This window comes from Solenopsis invicta, chromosome 3 (assembly GCF_016802725.1).
Source record: "Solenopsis invicta isolate M01_SB chromosome 3, UNIL_Sinv_3.0, whole genome shotgun sequence".
Taxonomy (NCBI): domain Eukaryota; kingdom Metazoa; phylum Arthropoda; class Insecta; order Hymenoptera; family Formicidae; genus Solenopsis; species Solenopsis invicta.
Genome location: NC_052666.1, coordinates 31,156,933 through 31,178,433, shown reverse-complemented (window position 1 = coordinate 31,178,433; position 21,501 = coordinate 31,156,933). Strand labels below are relative to the sequence as shown.

Sequence of the window (21,501 nt, the reverse complement as noted above, 5' to 3'; positions counted from 1 at the left end):
GAACGACATTATTTTTACTGATACCTCTACTGAATAAAATTGTCTTACCACAATTAAATCACATTTGTCGTAATTTTTGCCGCGCTCCGCTATACTCTTTCAATTCATTTTATAAGGTTAAGGAGGTGCGATCGCCAGTTGCTGTCGCCAAAGTTAAAAGTTGGCCAACTCTCATTTGGCAACTGCGACACTCTCTTGCCACCGGAAATAGCGCTAGTTGCCATTCTTTGCAACTGGCGATGGAGCGTTTTCAACTCATTGTAGAACAGCCTTTAAACGTTATCAAACATTTATGTTATCGAAAAAAAGCAAAACGTCGTATAACGCAACGTTACATAAACGTTAGCAAGATATGACTCTCAAGTATCACATGTGTTTTTTTCATTTGCGATTGATATGAATCGATATATCAAGTACATACGATTGTGTTCCATAAACATATAGTATATGCTGTTATCGTACACTGTCGCATGTGATTTAGCGTACACATCTTATAAGAATGTGTGTAAAGCTGGCATATCATTTGATGGACACTCACTAAACATTGACAGTTCTGGGTTTATTTTCAATAGTTTTACAGTTCCTGATAGATAAAACAAATAGTTCTGGCCTTTAAAGCGAAAAAAACGCATAGGACAAAGTGAGACGCCATGTTCACGCTGCGTCTCTGCTTTGTCCTGTGTAATTTCCAGACCCAATTCTTGTAGCATTTTAAAAGATATAGTTCTAGGTGAGTTCTAGAAAGAGTTCTAGCGTTTATAGGAATAAATCGGTCAAACGATGTCGCTGATTTATTGATTTGTTACGCAAGACGATCAATCATTTCACGAATTTGGGCTGTTGTTTATCACTTTATTATCGCGCACCGGAGATTATTGTTATCATTTAACCGCTATACAGAGTGTTTATTGATAGTTGTTTACACCTTTTATAAGAAGTAATCTTAAATAAAGTATCGATAACCAAAACAGAAAGATGATAAAAAAATGAATTTATCGTTTTCCCCTTCCATTCTTTAAATCTGCATATAAAATGCGCAAAACCGCACCCGCGTTGAAGTCGCATGTTTGTACGGTACACTGCGGACCGCCGCTCCGCTTACAAAATACCTACGCCTAAAAAAGACATTAAAAATATAAAAAAAGTGTTAAGTATATTTTTTGCAATATATTATTAAGGTAACAAAATTCTTTGCAAAAATTCGTGAAATCCGCCTAAAAAAAACATTAAAATTGTAAAAAAAGCGCCAAGTATATTTTTATAAACGTTGCGTTCTCTAAATCGCTAAGGAAACGATTCAACAAAGGCTCTTCCAAAAATGGCTGCAGACATCGAATTCAACGATATAACGTACTCAGTTCCGAGTACTCCGAAAGGTAACTAATCATTTTCTTTAATGTTATAATACAAATAAAAATAAGGGATACGTATTTTTTTGTACGTGCCCGTTTTTACTTTTAGGGGATGAAACACTCCTTTAAAGAAAATTGGTTTTTCTCTTTCAAAACGTATACCATCAAAATTATAAGAGATAGCAGAAAATATTTTAATTGAAAAATTTTGCTTGTAAGAAAAAATAAAAATTTTTTAAAAAAGGTAAATAGTAAAGGTAAATGTAAAAAAAATTTTTTTTTAATTTTATTTATTACTGTTATAAAGTGCGTACTCTTTAAGCCATTCAACTATCAATTTTTTATTAATTTTTTCCACCTATGGAGTGGTTTTTAATTATTTTTGGAAAATGGAAATGTCACAATATAACTATCATATACCGTTGAATTTGTGATAAAATAAGTTTTATTTTGCTTATAAAAAGAAATAAAAATTTTGTAAAAAATAGGTAAGTGTAGGGAAAAAATATAAAAAAATTTTTGAAAAATTTTTTTAACATTATTATAAAATACTCTTTAAGCCATTTAACTTTCAATTAGAACATTTTTCTCTATCTCTTAGTTTTGACAATATGTGCTTCGAAAGAAAAAAACCGATTTTCTTTAAAGGGGTGTTTTGCCCTCTAAAAGTGAAAACGGACACTTATAAAAAAATACTTGTTTTTTATTTTTATCTAGCCGATATCGATATGTTAAGTACTTACGGTCGTCACTTGCTTTTACCATCCTAGCAAAAAGAAACTTGCGTACCACGCTATGTTGCTTTCGTCTAGTCTCGAAGGCGTCTCGGTATCATTGCAGGATTATTGTTCATATAGCATCGCCTGGTTTTGGTCATTCGCTGCTGTTGATCAGCTGCAATCCTGCTCGTATGGCACATCGGTACAGTCATTAATTTAATTCTTATTCACGGATTCTATCAGTCTAGCTTGCGTTCTCCAAAACGCTAAGGAAATCTACGTGAAAAAATTTTCTGGTATGGGTAATTGCACAGATAAATATCATTATTTCGAGTTTATTAATTATTATATAAATGCATCACTCATTATTAATACCCGCACACGCATTCAATCACACTCGCGGTGGTAATCTTTTACAAAGTAAACTTGCACTGATTCAATTGCGCTGACTAATAAAATTTAATTTTATTAAATCATAATTACGTTTCGTAATTTCTAATCTGACTTAACTTTCTTAAAAGATACTACGTATTCCCTATAGATAGTTTTTCCGCGAACGCTCTCTCACAGAACGTATATAAAGCTCTATAACGTTCTCCTCCTCATTCTCCTTTTCATCGCGAGTCTTTCATCCGCTTTCTATTCCCCACCATGGGATTGCTACCACTCGGCGGCTTTGGTCTCCAACATTTTGAAATTGTTGGACAAACTAAAACTGAATAACGTAAATCAATTTATTGTTGATTAAAATGTGTTAACGTTGCATTACGTGTTCTCTTCATTTATACGCTCTTGCACACAGTCTCACGCACACGCAATCATGCACGCTTCATTTCTAAAAACTATTTACATAATGTAGAAGCTGTTAAATATATAATATGAAAACAATATTATTATTAATACATAACCTATTATTATATCGCTATTTATATTGTCCTACTATCTTCTATGCTACGCACTTTCCTTTCCGTGTGTTGTTGCTTCTTACTCTCCACTGTCGCCTGGATGCGGCGGGGTTGGTCATTATTCTCTCTCTCTCCCTCTCCCTCTCCCTCCCTCTCTCTTTCTCCCCCCCCCCCTCCCACTCCCAACCGTCAACCCTCCGCGCGCGCGCATGTGTATGGGTGTGTGTATGTACATGCAACGTAATTTACATCATCTCTTGAACATTTCTGATATTTTAATCACAAAAAAGTTATTATCATCTCTTCGTGAAATACCTCTTAAGTTTCCATTGAATTTACAGAGTCGAAAATGATTCTGAAAGGTCTCAGCGGCCAATTTAAATCAGGCGAACTGACGGCAATTCTGGGTCCTTCTGGTGCCGGAAAATCGACGTTACTCAACATCCTGGCGGGATACAGGTTCAATATTGAAATTTTTAATCGTAAATTTTTTAATCGCCTAGCAAGTTACAATAAATTGTCGAGTATATTCTACTTTACATTGATTACATCTTAATCGTTGAGGTTCAATTAAATATCGAGAAAAAAACAGATTTTTAACTTTGCATAGCATAGTTATTATAATAGTTACCGCGCCTGTATGAAGTAATCTTTTGGAACACACTAGTACAAACAAACAAAAATTTCTAAGAATAACGTATAATTGCTTCTCTGTATTTAAACAGTTACGATTTTATCATGAAAATGTTATATCATTTCCGTTTTATATATTTTCATTCTACGATTTACCGCCGATCAGTATTAGTTAATTACATCAGTATTTATCCTATCCGTTACATTTATGATGTGAAATTTTATAACAACGATCGCTGACTTTGGAATCATCCTGTGTCACATCGATTAAATAAGATATTAAAATTAACATAATGTATTACATCTGACTGCATCCTAATCGCGAAAGTAGCAAACAAAAGTGAAGAGTTTTTCGATGCGCCATAAAATCGTGATAATTTTTACTTTTCTTTTTATTATACAGAAATAAAATGAAATAAAGCTTCTCCATTACAGATGTACGGAAATGGGTGGTTTAGTAAGAATCAATGGACAACTGCTAGATAAAAACAATTTCAAAAAGATGTCCTGTTATATCATGCAGGAATGCCTTACACAACCGGATCTCACGGTTTTAGAGGCGATGTATTTCGCTGCCGAATTAAAACTCGGTAGAAGGAAATCAACGCTTGAAAAACGTGCTGCTGTAAGTACAGATCTCGATCTTTCATTATAGCGTATATTGGAAGGTAAAGAATAAAAAAGATAAAAGGTTTTAAATTATAAAAGATTAAGAAAATTAACCTTACATGTCTGACTTTTTTTTTAGGAATAATTTGTATCTAATTCACGTCTAGAAGTTTTTAGGGTCGTTGATTATAAATCTGTAATCAAAATTTTAAAATTTAAAATAGTGGATCAAAATATTAATTATATTCAACAAAATTTAGTATTTTTATTCGCCATATAGAATTTTGAAAGTTTGACTAAATTCATAAACTCCACAAATTTTTGAAATTTAAATTTATATTCAAATCTATAAAAATTTTATATTTTGGACGCCATGTTGGACTTGCTATTTTAAAAATAAATAGCGATTTTTTTTATAAGTAGTCCTTACGTTCAAAATGCGTCTTTACCTGCAAAATAACCAGAAAAAGCTTGCAATCTTAATTTTTGTACAAGATATATGCATTTTTCAAATTTATAATATTTTATGAATTTTTGATGAAGTATGCAGTTTAAAGAAAAATTCCCAAGAGATTTTTTGTGAAGAGTTTTATTCTTTATCTTTAAAATGAGTTTAGCAAAAAATAGCTATCGTCATTTTGATAGAAGATATAAAATTTTGAAGGTATAACACATACGTATATGTGCCACTATGAAAAGGTTAGCGCAATATGTCAAATAATTACATTCTATTATAAAGTTTAAAGTACCAAGCAAGAAAAAGATTTTTGACACACTAGAAAAAAAGTGTGACTTTCTTTTTCTAAATTGCAGTAAAATAGTTTAAAATTTAAAGACAAAAAGTGTAACACATATTCACAAAATAAATGTCAATAAATTTCTCTAATAAAATTTAATTTCTTGAAAGATCTGCTGGTTAAATATTTATAAGTTATTATTGCTAAAATTAATATAAAATTACTCAAATTAAATAATATAGTAGAATCTCCTTAACTTTGACCCTATAAAGCGATAAGAGCGGAATGCCAAAGTTATAGAGTACCCTCATCACAGCACGAATCTATCAATCATCGTGTACGTACTCGTGCAAGTACGAGGTGTGTTCAAAAAGTATCGCGAATTTTGTGTTTTTTCAAAAATTATTTATTTATTCATGAATATCTATTTTGTCCCCTTCAAAGTAATCCCCATGAGATATTATACACTTGTGCCAACGGTTTTTCCAATCTTCGAAGCACTTCAAAAAATCATTTTTTTTTATCTTGTTCAGCTCCTCCTTCGATGCCGTCTTTATCTCGTGAAGCGTAGCGTAACGTCGTCCTTTCATGGGCCTCTTCAGTTTAGGGAACAAGAAAAAGTCACAGGGGGCCAGATCTGGGGAATACGGTGGCTGCGGCATCATTAGTGTGTTGTTTTTGGCCAAAAAGTCGCGCACAAGCAACGATGTGTGAGCAGGGGCGTTTGGTACGAATTTCGCGGCGACCCGTCTCATGCCCAAATCATTGATAAAAATCGAATGGCACGAGCCAATCGATATGTTTAGGTCCTCAGCAACTTCTCTAACGGTGATTCGACTATTGGCCAATACCATTTTCTCCACTTCATTAATTTTTTCGTCTGTTGTTGAAGTGCTCGGGCGTCCGGCATGCTCTTCGTCGTTCACATCTTCTCGGCCTTCTGAGAACATTTTGTACCACCGATAAACGTTGCTTCGGTCCAAGGTAGCTTCTCCGTATGCCACAGTCAACATTCGGAATGCATCCGCGCACTTAATTTCGTTTTTCACACAAAATTTGATACAGGTTCTTTGATCCATTTTTTTGAATAGGTAAAAATCGAAGACGATCCAAAACATGTGCAAGCAAAGCAGCTGTCAACAATTAAGTGAACATTCAAAATGGCCGAGCTTGTCGGCATAAGTGAGAGACATGAGTACCAACATAACGCCACAAAAAGATCGAAATTCGAATATACGTAACCCGCGAAAATTCAAAATTCGCGATACTTTTTGAACACACCTCGTACATACACGGTGATTAATAGTGCTGTGGTAAGAATATTCAATAAAATAAGAGGTATGATATTAGTGTTTGTGAAAGTACGTGTGCAGGAATGTAAAGATTATAGAGGGCCAAAGTCAAGCAGGTTTTACTGTATCAGCAGTTTTTCGTGTAAATTGAATTGTGTTACATCTCTCGGTTTCTATTATTTTGTGATTATATTTTTCTTGTGATGCTTTTACGTGATTATGTATTGATAATAATAAAATTTAATTTTTCAATAATTTGCTTAATAAATTTATCTTGAGTACCATTATAGAACAATATTGTAATTAGTCATATTGTTAAACATAACCTTTTCACGAATTATAAAAAATTTGAATATAATTGTGACTCAAAAAAGAAAGAAGACAAAATTTTTCCATAAATCGTATCCGTGAATGATTAATTACGGTATTTAATTACGCATAAACATTCTAAATCTTTCTTTTTTGCTTTTCTCTACGAGCAAAATTGTGTAACATCTGACAATTTAATACATTTTCTGTATGTCATATACGAGATTGAGTGATCAGAATAAAAAAAAAAAACATCTTTTTTGCTGCGCGAATATAGCACAAAATAAATTACAGAAATATGCAGAATATCAACAATTAATTTCAGATTTATGAAATCCTAAGTACGCTTAGATTAAGCAAAACGCGAGATACTATCACAAATAGACTTTCCGGTGGTGAAAGAAAGAGGCTGACAATTGCACTTGAGCTAGTAAATAATCCACCTGTTATTTTTCTTGATGAATCAACCACGTAAGTATTAATTATCTTGATTTTTAATTGTGTGTGTGTGTGTGTGTGTGTGTGTGTGTGTGTGTACATACATATATATACTTAAGTATATAGTTATGCAACAGTGAAGCAAAAATAGCCTTTTTAGCTTCACTGTTGAATAATTCAATGAATAAAAATCGCACAATGTTCAACAAATACGCAAATGAAAGGTATAGATTCACGCTTTTAAATGCTGTAAACTGTATTTGCGTGCAATTTTCACGTCGTGGAGCTTTGCAAAGTTTGTAAAAATTTTGAGATTTAACGTATCCCCATTTGAATCCGCGTAACTTCGTAAACAATTTGTAAATCATTTAATGACTTATCAATCTCAAAACTAGAGATTTTAAACTTTAAAATACTTTTTTTATTATTTTTTTACAATTATTTTTGACAAAGTTACACTCTCTTGAATTAAACCTATTTTTCGAAGTCAGAATAGGTGATCCTTTAATTTTGCTGCTAAGTGTATAAGGGCGAATTCAACGTCTAAAATTTAGATGCAAATTGGCAGTCGTGATATCTTTTTGCAAAATTATTTAGCTAAAAAAAAAATCAAAAGATTTTCAAAGATAATACTCACGAGTAAATACGGAGGAGTCACTCATCGATTTGAATGAAACTTTGAATATGTGTAGAACTTTGAAAAATATTTGACACGTATTTTTTTTATCGGTAATTGTCCACTCTGAAGGGTGAAAACTATTCTTTAAAGGTAAGGGATAGATTGAACATATTAGGTGTAATTATGTTACATACTATGTTACATTTTTCGATTGTAACAAATATCAAACGCACATACCAATAAATTTTTATATAAACTTTTGGTATTGAGTTAGATGTCTACGTCTAATTCTAAAAACTCGACGTTATTTATTTGTATAATTTACACATATCTGTAAAATCCACACTGTAGACATGTATTAATGAGTTATATTAATGGTATATTAATTCTGGAATATTAATGATATATTTTAATTCTAGAAAAAAATTTTCAAGCCTGTAATATATATGGAAAGTTGTTACAAAAAATTGTTGCATTTAATCGATAAAACAGAGGGACTTTAGGATTTATAAATCACAATGGGCCATAAAGGGTTAATACTTTTTTCTAAAAAGTTTATTTATTTATTTTTATTTCTTTTAGATCTTTTATTTCTCTAAAAATTAAGAATTTATAATAAAACTAATTTATTTTTTTGCCTCTAAAGAAAAATTGATCCGATTCGTCTTGGTCTGCTAATTATAATAAATTTTAGAAATCAGTCATCAATTCTCTTCTTCATAGTTACACATTATATAACACGCTAAATGACGAAACAAAACGAATTTGCGCATAAAAAATAGTGTTCGATAATAAATGTCCGATAGATCAAACATTTATTAAACATTTGCTCGCGATAAATATATTTTAATACATATCTTTCCCGAACTTTGTTTATCGCAGATACTAATTGTACGTATACATTTAGCGACAAAGGAGTCTCGTGTGGAAGTGCGCAGTCAGACTCGATTTTAGGAATTTTAGTGCCAAACTGCAAAAACGTCGCAAAAGTAAATCTCTTTTTTTTTAGTGGATTAGATGAGATCTCCTCTACTCAGTGCATTGATGTTCTCCAGAGGCTGGCGCGTTTCGGGCGGACTGTCGTGTGCACGATACACACGCCTAGCACGAGAGTTTTTCTAAAGTTTGATCACGTTTACATCTTAAGCAACGGACAATGCGTTTACAGAGACTCCGCAAGCAATGTGGTGCCATTCTTGCAAAACATGGGCATAGAATGCCCAAAATATTACAATCCGGCGGACTTCAGTGAGTAATACATATAGACTGCTATTCAGAATGTGCTTACAAAGATGTTAGCGCGCTTTTTTTGTCATTCTATCCTTATCATTCATTAAATGTAAAACAAGAAAAAAACAAAAACGTTCTAATATCATTATAAACGCGTTTTGTATATGGGCCACAATCTCACGAGTATCTATCAATATTGTACTTTTTGCTTTGCAATGCGGTGGATATCTAGAGAATGGAAATGTAGTTCGGCTACTTTAAATTACTACTAAGAATTTCCATTCGATATGCATGCATGATTTATTTGCATTATTGAGTAAGGTAGTCGGAAAGAAACGCTATGAAGCATTGATCGCAATTTTTTTATAAATAATGTTAAGGAGATTATGAGAATTAAGAATTGATTATTTATAATTGAACTAATAAGAATTAAAAATTAATTAGTTAATTAAGAATTTACACTTAATTCGATTTCAATGAAAAAAACGATTATATTAACAAAATTATATTAACATGAAATATTTATTTTAGTAATAGAGATCTCAGCGGCGGTGATTGCAGTTATGGTTCCAACGTGGTCGAACAAATGGTCGCGTGCGTAAACGCGAAACCACTTCCGATTGTTCGATCAAAAAACGAATTCGATTTTAATAAAAAAAACTTGAAAACCTCAAGGATTCATCAATTTAAAACGTTAGTGAGGAGAATGATGCTGCAGATGTATCGAACTAGAGTAAGTCCAACATATTTTGCATTTTTAGATAATAAAATCTATATCGAAAAAATATTTTACAAAGCGTAAAATATTTTTTTTCATATAATTTTATTGATAAAATGTCAGCAAAAATATAAAAAGAATCAACTACAGTCAGACCGTACAAAATCTGCTTTTTCATAATTCAAATGGCAAATTATATTCAGTTTTTATTGACAGCTCTGTGTTAGATTAGCCTTAGCTTGCGATATCGGAATATGACGTATCCAGTGCGTTTTTTTACATGGTTGTAACTTTTTTATAATATAATTTGAATACATGAATTGAGGTTCAAAAAACTTTAACTATCTATAGATATGATAATCCTTTCTTTATGTCATTTTCAACGTAAGAATACACGAAAGTTCGAAAAGGATATCCCCGTATAATTCGCAAGTTTACGGCGTTCTGGATATCCCTTTATTTTTTATTAACTATATGTTTACCGAGTTCTAGATATTATATAAGTAAGTACATAAAATTTTAAAATTAACAAAAATTTTGGTGTAATTTATACATATTATTGTGTGCAATGTAATATTTTTTTGCCTTTTACTATATACTAAAATGCACGCAAACATTAAAACTTTTAAGACTCTCTTTGAGGTCTGTCTTTTTAATTATATATACAATGATAGAGGGATATTTTAAATGTACAAAGATTTCACACATTTTGAACTAAAAAATAGAGAAGAAGATGGTATTGATGGTATGGATGGGTCATATAGGTATTACGAATAATCGTATTATTAAGTAACGAAATGGTAATAATTATTTATGGAATCGTTTGTTTAGCCATTATATAATGGCGTTAATATACCAATACACAATAGCTGACAATTATTATGAGGCATTTTTACTTTAAAACTTTTTAAAACTTTTTTAAGGTATATTTTAACATTTAATTATACGTATTTCTTCATTGTTTTTAAACTTGAGCGTATTATAAGCATATTATAACTTGAGCGAGTTATTTAATAGCGTAGCATTTTGTTAACATGAATATGAAAATGTGCTGGTAATAAGGGCACTATCAAAATTTTTATATCGAAATGATTTTTCAATAAATTGGTTGTCGCCCTACAGGCCTGCATTCGGAAACATCAAGCAAGACTAAAGATATCATTTTATTCTTGCTGTTTAATGTTAAAACACAGAAAAATTCTAAGCCATAAAAAATTAAAAATATACAATTTTATCACAAAATATACTGTATCTTTTTTAAACAAAACTAATTTTTAAATGTATTTTCGTGATGGTCCATATTACCAACCTTGTTCCTCTTCGATCTGCATGTAGCGTCGTCACATTTTTATAAATCGTATTCTAAGTCAACTAAATCTAAGTAATAAATATCTCTTAACTTTGAGTTTAGAATCTATTAAACAACATTTTGAATATAATTGTTAAGTTTCAACATAAAATATTAATTATTAACAAAATTATTAAATAAAATGTAAATGGTGCCATAATACCGCTTCCTCCTCTATGCTTTCAGTTTAGAGATAGCATGACAAATTTACATTATTTCACAAACCCTGATGTGGCGAGAAAGTGATAAAAAATAGCATTGGCGAACAGAATACAGGCATAACGCAGTTGACAATGTGAATGTCATGTTATAATTTTTTGCTCAAATTTGTTAGTAAACTACCAGCATATTGCTATTATTTTGCTTACTGGGATTAGTAGCTAAATATTAAATAATTTTTATCATAAGCGACCCTTAAATACAAAAAAACGCGCGCAAACGGTACTAAAAAAAAATTACATTGACGAAAAATTACATTCTACAAGAGCTAACAAAGTTACATCAGAGATTTCTTTTAAAATACACAAACTTGAGCAAATTTCTCTATATGTTCACAGAATTACATATACTGGATGATAGTGATACACATCTTCCTTGGACTACTAATTAGGGGACTATTTTACAATACGGGCAATAATGGATTCAAGGCCGAATCCAATGTCTTCTTCTGCTTCTCATGTGTCATAGTTTTTCTGTATATACCCATGCTACCAGTACTGCTGCATTGTAAGAAAAAGTTTCTTTTTACGCGTAGAAAATTAAGAACGGGGTGCATAAAGAAATAGAAAATAAACACTTTTTTTTTATTGATCAAAATTTTACCTATTTTACATTTATTATAAGAAAATGTGCGTTTATCACACATTAAGAAAAAAAAGTTGTTAACTTGATTAAATTTTTCAACACAATTAATTTTTTTTCATTTCAAGTATATTCATGTATTCTACTTAAATATACAAAATACTTGAATATTTCACCATTTATGTATTTAACAACACATATTTAACTTAAATATATAAATATTTGTACTAAAAAAATTTAATAAAGTTAAAAAATTTAGTCAAGTTAATAACTTTTTTCAGTATACAATCAAAGCGTAATACGATTTTATAATATTTATTATTAATCGCTACAAATATATATAAAAATATTAAAACTATTTTCAAAGATTATTTGTAGAGACACAGAAATGATGATTAAAATGCCATTATTTTTAAAGGTATTAACTTAAAATCAGTTATTTTCGTTATTTTCTTATTGCAGTTCCTTCGGAAATTCAACTAATAAAACATGAGCATTTTAATAGATGGTATGATCTTAGTGCATATTTTTGGGCTTCTACAGTTGTTAATATACTTTTACAGGTGAGTCTTCTGTAAATTGTACTTATATTTTACATATTTTTAGCATATGCAATATATCAAAAAGATTCTTTTTCTTTGATAGCGCTATAGTCCGAATGGAACTTTCGCGAATTCAGTTGGAAGCATTAGTGCACATATTAAAGTCGTATACAAATCGATGTAAAGATATGTGTTTAATGTAAATATATAAAAGAGTTAAACCGCAAAATTCTCAATATACTTTATTATGTTGTTTGATAAAATATACATTTTATCATTTGAGAAATTTGCATTTTATTTTTCACTTAGATTAGATCAGTTTATATTTACTTTAATGTGCGTACTAGTGTAGTCTAATCGCATTCGCTATTTGTTTCTGAGAGAAACAAAGTTGTCCTAGATCTTGAGTTCTCTTTGATTTCGTTATAGTTACAATTTTTAAAGAAAGAGGATTTATGAAAGTAGAGTTCTTAGCATAAAGATTATGTTTTGTTATTTTACATTAAATCTTTGATTTGATTTCAATATTCATTTCTAGCCAAACATTTAAAAAATTATTCTTAATCCTTTTTCAGATATTTCTCGCAGTTTTATATCTCTCAGTCGTCTATTTAATGACGGGTCAACCCCTGGAATTGCACAGGGTCACCAAGTTCTTTGGCACTTGTATCGTGTGTGCCTTGATCGCTGAGAGTATAGGGCACAACGTTGCTAGCATATTTAAGGTTCTGGTATGTTCAGAATTGCACATTGCAAAAAAGGGAAATCTTTCCTAAGATTGACGAAGATGTGTACCAGGAAGATGTGTATCAGTATTATCCGGTATATGTAATTTCTAGTTCGATACATCTGCAGCATCATTCTCCTCACTAACGTTTTAAATTGATGAATCCCTGAGGTTTTCAAGTTTTTTTTATTAAAATCGAATTTGTTTTTTTGATTGAACAATCGGAAGTGGTTTCGCGTTTACGCACGCGACCATTTGTTCGACCACGTTGGAACCATAACTGCAATTATCTGCTGAGATCTCTATTATGAAGTCCGCCGGATTGTAATATTTTGGGCATTTTATGCCCATGTTTTACAAGAATGGCACTATATTATTTGCGGAGTCTCTGTAAACGCATTGTCCGTTGTTTAAGATGTAAACGTGATCAAACTTTAGAAAAACTCTCGTGCTAGGCGTGTGTATCGTGCACACGACAGTCTGCCCGAAACGCGCCAGCCTCTGGAGAACATCAATGAATAGAGGAGAGCTCATCTAATCCAGTGGTTGGTTCATCAAGAAAAATAACAGGTGGATTATTTACTAGCTCAAGTGCAATTGTCAACCTCTTTCTTTCACCACCGGAAAGTCTATTTGTGATAGTATCTCGCGTTTTGCTTAATCTAAGCATACTTAGGATTTCATAAATAGCAGCGCGTTTTTCAGACGTTGATTTCCTTCTACCAAGTTTTAAATCGACAGCGAAATACATCGCCTCTAAAACCGTGAGATCCGGTTGTGTAAGGCATTCCTGCATAACATAACAGGACATCTTTTTGAAATTGTTTTTATCCAGCAATTGTCTATTGATTCTTAATGAACCACCCATTTCCGTACATCTGTATCCTGCCAGGATGTTTACTAACGTCGATTTTTCGGCACCAGAAGGACCCAGAATCGCCGTCAGTTCGCCGGATTTAAATTGGCCGCTGAGACCTTTCAAAATCATTTTCGACTTTTTTGGAGTACTCGGAACTGAGTACGTTATATCGTTGAATTCGATGTCTGCAGCCATTTTTGGAAGAGCCTTTGTTGAATCTTTTCCTTAGCGATTTAGAGAACGCGACGTCTCTGGTGGATGCCGTTACCGCTTATTTGTCGGCGCGCCCTTCTGGCAGTCGGTTCCAAATCACCGGTACCGACACTCCGGGAGTACTCGGAGCTCCTTGGCAGGGTGTTCTCGACTTCCTTATACCGGGTGTACTCGGTTTCCTGAAAACCTCTGACACCGGGTGTTCTCGGTTATCCACACTCCAGTGCCGGGCGTTCTCGGCTTCCTGACACAGGCCGTTCACGGCCTCCTGACACCGGGCGTACTCGGTTACCCGTCTTTTTACCTGTTACCTTTCCTGTAGTTTTGATTTTTAACTTTCGTTTTATTTTCAGAGCGAATTTATAATAATTCTACTCGGTCGGCGACGACGCGTTTACCCGGAGTTCCAACCTCCTTGCCGTACCTTCCTCGGATATCCTCTGTCCTGAGCGTCCCGTCCGAATAAGAGCATTCTTAGCGTAGCGAGCGTAGTTTTGTCCCTTCCTCATGCGAGCGTTATAGTTATTAATTGTAAGTCCGCGTTTCTTGTAATATTTTCCGAGCGTTAGTTTGTAAGATCCGCGTTTTGTATTTAGACTTAAGATTTCCATTGACACCGCGAGCGTTATAATTTAGTTTAAGTTCTCTACGCGTGTATGTTATAATTAATTTTAAGTTCCGCGTGTGAATAACGTTCCGGGAACACGTTCCGAAGGTGTCAACTTCCTCCCTTTATAATAAATTTTGTTTATTTTTGTATCACGGAGTGTGGGGAGATACTTTTTTAAAATAAATATTTTTGTTAATTTTCTTTCAAATCGGAGTTCCTTCTTTTCTCGACCCTGGCACCGGCGAGCTAATCCGCGACCGCGAGAAAAGTCGTATCGTTACATCTGTCCGAGAACACCCGGCACAAGAGTGCGATACAGAATAACCGAGTACGCCCGGTGTCAGGAGGCCGTGAACGGCCTGTGTCAGGAAGCCGAGAACGCCCGGCATTGGAGTGCGGATAACCGAGAACACCCGGTGTCAGGGATTTTCAGGAAACCGAGTACACCCGGTATAAGGAAGCCGAGAACACCCAGCCAAGGAGCTCCGAGTACTCCCGGAGTGTCGGTATCGGTAATTTGGAATCGACTGGTTCCTCCTTCCTGGTGTGGCTCCACCCGGAAAGTACTTAAAAAAAAAAAAATTTTAATATAGAACTTTGAAAATTTTATACAAATTGAATTTTGTAAAGATATTGTTCAGATATGATTGTATTTTTAAATATCTAATTGAAAGTCGAATTTTGAAAGTTTGACGTGCATATAAAACGTATCTTTTGAAACATTAATTATTTTGAGCGCAGTTTTAATTTTTAAATCTTATGTTTGTGTGTCACAGTATCATCGCATAGCTCCGTGGCTATAACTCTGCTTGTTGCGCATCGAATCAGTGAATCAGAATACAATTTTCTTATAGGAAAAAAGGATACACTTGTAGAATAGCAGGGGAATTATGAAACTAACTACTACTATATTCTTTTAGACTATGTAAAAACGCTTCGTTTTAGGAAGGAGAATTATAAAGGCATTAGAAACATGAAAATTGATAAAACACTATAATTATTGCATTATCATAATTTATTTCATATATATAAACATTTGATACAGTTTTTAAATTTTTATTCGTAGACCTTATCATTAGCAATGGTGTTAATAATAACTAGATCCTATAAGATATAATATATCAGAGAAAAATGGATGGAATGATCAAGATTCAAAATTCGGTTTGGCATGGTACTGTTACTCGACTTCGATACATTCAAACATATAAAATAAAAACCATTTGCAAAAATAATTAAATAAGCATTAATTATTATGCTGATAGGTCCAAAACAATTTATTTGATATTTATATATTTCTCCGTTCGAGAGATTATACTGTTTTATTCAAATATATGTACTATTTGATTTTTACATATTTATTTAGATTATTAATAACAAAAAGAGTTATATTTTAATTGCACAACAAAGCATTTAACACAAAAAAAAACAATAATAATTAATATTGATTCTCTAAAAAAACAATAATAATTGATATTGATTCTCTTAAAATATTGTCTTAACACAAGAAGGTTTCCGGGCCAGACGATGTATTCAATACAGTAAATTCTAATATCGATACAATTGTCATGTGGAACATCACATTAAAATAAAATTATTTTTATTAAAGCATGCTTTTTATCATCAACATTTGTAATATTGTAACTCATAAATAAGTCTCATTTCAAACTTCATCTTGAAGTATAGAACAGGAAAACTAAAAACTTCTCTCAAACGAAGAAATTACAAATTTTTTATGTAACGCTTGATAAAAGGAGCGATCTTAACTTTTCTACTTAGTTCTCTCACACAGAATCCGACCAAACTTTTCGAAGAAGCAAGCTTCTTCGATGAAATTATTCTATTCCGAAGCGACGTAGTCGCTACTACGCTGAATGGAATTGCGCTACAATTGCATTTTACTCTGGCGAGTAAAACTGTTGGAAAATAAGGTACGGTTCTCGGTCTACATGGATAGCTGCTTGAGAATCTGTACTGACTATGGTCTTAATTTATGCTTGTTATATTATATAATATAAGATACCTTATTTCAAATATACAATGAATATACATTAATGCTTAGATCGTCAAAATATCCTCGCGATTGTAACTCAGAGACGACTGTCAATGTATATTATCTCGCGGTAATGTAACTCGTATTATCTCCTTTACTATAATTACATTTATATGTTGACGCACCAAGAAAAACTTATAATCGATAAGATTGTCAGATTAAATCAGTTTCACGACGAGAATATTATCACAATTTAAGCATACATATTATCATATATCGTTACTAATTTGTTTTTTTTTTTAATGAATGGACTAGACTTGATTACTTATAATAATAATAATAATAATAGTAGCAGCTTCTTAATGTTTAAGATATTGCAGAGAAACGATAAATATTTTCCGCAAGCTATAACAGTATAAGTCAGAAATATATAGATACACAAGATTTAGAATCGAAACAGATTACTATCAGCGTGTCCCCAATCCTCTAAGAATTTTTTTTATATTCTTTTATCAACATTTGTCAAACACCAAATGTTTATAATTGATCAATTGCGTAACTCTTTAAAAAAATGCATCTTGAAAATTGTAGTATATCTCGCAGAAATATACAAATACATGAAGAAGACATCGGGAAGACTTTAGCAAGTTAAAGTTTTAGACTGAAAAGCAGCGATGTTTGTATCAAACAAATTTTTTTACAGTACAATCTAGTTTTCGAGACTATCATTCTATAAATATTTCACGCATAATTTACGCGTAATTTGCAAGGCAATGAGGATATATCTGATACTAATAAGTTTCGACGTTATCTTGAGCAGCGTTTAGTTACAAAGTCAATCAAAGTAGAGGGGGGCTTGAAGATAATCAAAGATCAGGATGCAAATATCGCGTATCAGAGTCTAACTTGGCTGGAAAAATGCAACAAAATATCTTAGACATTTTGAAATTTTATTTTTACTTTCCCAGTTAAAAAAAAATAATGTAGCTTTTGCATTCTTCTATGTGTTTCTTTTCAATACATTTCATTCATTAGTCAATTATTATTTCAAAACGTGCGACTAGTGCATTATCAGAGAATGTATATAATTCATACAATTTATTCATTGAATATAGTACTTGCCTAATCTTTGCATCTGATACTTCAATTATGTTAAGAATGTAGACACATATATCTTGTATGTATGAACATATAAAATGCATGACGCGTTAAGAAGAAAAACGCGTAGGAAACGGAATTATTCGCTTATTATTCTTAACATTTCGAGGAGCGTTAGTTTTGTTTAACGCGCCTGATATGTCTTACACATTATAGTTAATAAATAATGCGATGATTCGAAAAAAGTATGGAAGAGAATATCTAAATATATACCGCTCTCTTTAACTTTACTTTTTACCACTTTGATATGCAGCTGCAGATATGCAAAGTTAATGCTTCTTTAGAAGCGCGTGGAAACAACAGCTCTTTTAATGTTACCTTAAAATAGTTTTCTTTTTTTGTGCTCATATATTATATTTTTATTCACGCGGATTTTCTTTGAAAATTCATTCTTTAAAGGGAAATTTCTTTGACTTTGCAAGAAGAAAAAGAGACAGAGAAAGAGAGAGAGAGAAAGATAGGATGCGCTTAAAATTATTGGAAGGCCTAGCGTCGTTAAAAACACGAATTACACATATACATAAATAATGTGTATAAATTAATTAAGTACAAAAATTACAAACTTATTAACAAAATATTGGCAAGACGAGTTTAGCCGAATTAACGGGCTACGAATATCGCATTTCTTTCCGTCTCCTTTATCCGATCATCTAATGAGATTTCGAATATTCAATACTCGAAAGAGAATAACTTAAGGAACATAAAGCTTCGAATTGATTCCAGTTACAGTAGTCTATTAATCAAAGTGAAAAAACATTCAGAAAAAATGTTCAAAAAATTTTACAAAAAATGTTCAGAAAATTTTACAAAAAATCTTCTACAATTTATATTTCTAAAATAAGATATTTATCGCTAAGCACGATTATATAATACTCTTTTAATAACAAATGTTATATAAATAATCTTAAAATCTTAGACATTGTTTTTAAAAATTTTTTATCTCTTAATATTATATTGCACAAAATTACTACAAACAAATTTTGACTTTTACAATTGTAGATTAATCGACTAATGCAAACAGGAAATTTTCACTTTTTTTCAAACTTTTATTAATAATCCGTTAATTAATGCGTATCATTCAAAATAAGTATGTAGGAAGCCAAGAGTCGCGCAGAGAAATATTGAATTTATTTCAAACATTCGTGAAGTCTCAATTTTCATAAAAAAATTGTGGTATAAAGTGGAGAGTATAGAGATTTATCATAAAAGGAAGAGAACTTATTGAACTTACTTTACATTTACGCCTTATCTCGACAGTAGGAATTCCATTTTAATGCATACAACTGAGAGAGATCGCTTATGTATATATATATATATATATATATATATATATATATATATATATATGTGTGTGTGTATGGAATGTATATTGATAGTGTTCGTTTTCTTTCCTTTAAATAAGACTATTTCTGCTCGCTTATCTTAATAACAACCTGCATTTTTAAAATCGTCGTTTCTTAAATCGCTGTATGCATCCTTAAAATGCATGTCCTTGGAAAAATCGATCTCTCATCAATCGAAACACCTCCGATCCTCATTTAGAAAAGAATCGCCGTCTTATGTTTCCTTATAATTCGTATATTTCGTTTCAAATCTTTTCAAATTTCTGGACGAGTTTTCTTATCGCCGCCTTCTATGTCAATAAATATTACACTCGAGTATGCCTTCGTTCTGAAGAACATTGTTTAAATTACCTAACACATATCACAGAATCCATATTCTCTTTTAGAAAAGAAAAAGAATTGTACAAACGCAATAGCACAGGATACAAAAGCGTTAGAGTACGGGGGTAGAATTGTACAAACACGTCGTCATGGTATTAATACAAACTAAAGTCGTATTGTTTGTTGCGCTTATCGAAGATCGAAATAACAAAATTTTGTGCTTTCATTATCAAATATAAATAGCGTTTAACGTTTTCTTTTTTTTTTTGTTCAAAGGCATGTTGTTCATTACCTCACTTTGCTCAGTGTCTGGGCAGTGATCACTATTTAAGCTACATATATCTTCCAGTTCATCGCAGAATAGAATGCACATTTGTTTATCGTAATAGTAAAAAGTGAAAATAGTATACTCTCTTACTAATTCAAGAATAAAAAATTAGATCACAGAACGATGTGAATGTTCATATTCATATCATATAAAAATTCGTTTCCAATTTTTCTCTTTTTAAAGCGTGTAATGCCTCTTTTATATTCCTAAATCTTATTTTATACAATACGATGATGATTTTGTCAGCTTAATAAATAAAATTTTTATGTTCTTATATTTTAGAGAAGATTATAGTTAAATCAAAATCAATAACTAGACATCTAGTTTCAATAATCAATTTTTGAAAATAAGAAAAGTAGTATAGTTTCGAGATTTGTTGGAGTACTCTATTTGTATTCGGTCTACAGTAGAGTGCTATTGCTACTCGTCATGCAATCACTGCATCTTGTAGCGGCGAATGAAATGAAATTGCAAAACGCCTCGTGATCGCTGCCCTTCACGCGCACAAGCTTGCGATCAGTGTCACATGCAGACTCAAACTGTGAATCCTGAAGAACATCCACTTAACGGTATCGGTACGGATAAATTAATGCAATAAAAATTACGTAATACTAGGTTGGTTATTAGCTTTGCAATGAGTATGTTACAGTACTATACGTATATATTCTTATTTCTTTTTAATCGACATTATCTGTATGGTACAGTGACACATTTTGGAGTCCATTTCGGTGAAGACATCTCAGAGATACCTGCAAACAGAGAAATACAGAACGTGATTTAAAATCACGCACATTTCCACTGATTTGCCTACTATATAATACTATATAAGATTTTATTACTATTATAATTATTTTTGTAAATTATATGCAAAATGTACATGCCAAAATAATTTTATGTCCGTTAAGAGAGAGGCAGAAAAGGAGATTAAAGAAGAGGATATACATCAGTAATATATTACTTGTACACAAATTATTCAATTAATAAAATAACCAATTTTATTAATTTAATAAATTCTATAAAATTATATTTTAACAAAAAAGTTAGCTTAAAAATTAAATTTCTTCTGAAATAATATTAATGCTCTGACAGCAGAGCAGCTCTGGAAACCCTCGCCAAGCCCACCACCGAAACCTCAATGAGCTGGGACTGTAGAGTCTTTGATAAACTGGGTGAGCTAAATGAGTTTACTTTAATATGGGTACCCGGACATCAGGGTGTACAGAGCAATAATGTGGCGGACGAACTGGCGAAGCGAGGTACGCAAAAGGACTCCGTCAACCAATTAAGTCGTAGGTGTCGTCTCCTTTGTCAAAGAAAAAAAACACATCAAGGATCTTTTAGACCAGAAGCATTTTACTTCCTGGTCGGAAAGGAGGAAAAGGGGGGAGTTATCGACAGGCGAGCAAAAAAAGGCTCAAATGAATGAATTGGCCTCCTATAAGGTCATGTTGCTCTAAGGGCACATCTTTTTAACTTCAGACTGGCCAACCAAAAAAAATGTCGGTTCTGTGGTGAAGAAAGAGAGGACAGCATACACATTTTGTGCAACTGTTCTGCACTTGCATTAAAAAGCTACAAATCTTTGGGACATGTGTTTTTGAGGTCCGAGAACCTGTATGATACAAAGGTGTATAGACTATGTAGCTCTGCGGAAAACGTTGGAGGTCGATTTATTCTTAAAACCAACTTCGTAAAACTGT

General features: G+C 32.1%; 2 protein-coding genes, 1 long non-coding RNA gene and 1 pseudogene across 9 annotated transcripts in view; 1 reads left to right on the top strand and 3 right to left on the bottom strand.

The window, feature by feature from the left end:
- Positions 1-404: 404 nt before the first annotated feature.
- LOC105204582 lies at positions 405-3,148 on the bottom strand. 2 transcript variants are annotated; one of them, XR_003268368.2, is made up of 3 exons: positions 2,980-3,148; positions 2,096-2,786; positions 405-1,115 (listed from the first exon to the last, which is right to left on the bottom strand). It is a non-coding gene; the product is annotated as an uncharacterized LOC105204582 (long non-coding RNA). The 2 variants fall into 2 exon arrangements; XR_003268367.2 differs by having other exon boundaries at positions 2,096-3,148.
- Positions 1,110-14,869, top strand: LOC105204583 (ATP-binding cassette sub-family G member 1-like). The gene is made up of 9 exons (XM_026132097.2): positions 1,110-1,376; positions 3,318-3,435; positions 4,045-4,234; positions 6,882-7,027; positions 8,623-8,865; positions 9,381-9,576; positions 11,467-11,635; positions 12,173-12,273; positions 12,828-14,869. Exons 1-9 carry the CDS (start codon positions 1,319-1,321, stop codon positions 13,026-13,028), a joined length of 1,422 nt encoding a protein of 473 aa, XP_025987882.2. The 5' UTR covers positions 1,110-1,318; the 3' UTR covers positions 13,029-14,869.
- On the bottom strand, positions 13,334-14,033 carry LOC113003273 (annotated as a pseudogene).
- Positions 14,870-15,658: 789 nt separating the features above from the next.
- LOC105204695 overlaps positions 15,659-21,501 on the bottom strand; it is a 288,926-nt gene continuing 283,083 nt past the window's right edge. For all 6 annotated transcript variants that reach the window (XR_005574404.1, XM_039447320.1, XM_039447319.1 and 3 more), the window contains one exon: positions 15,659-20,550. The gene's annotated coding sequence lies outside the window, so the exon portion shown is untranslated. The remainder of the gene's footprint in view (positions 20,551-21,501) is intronic.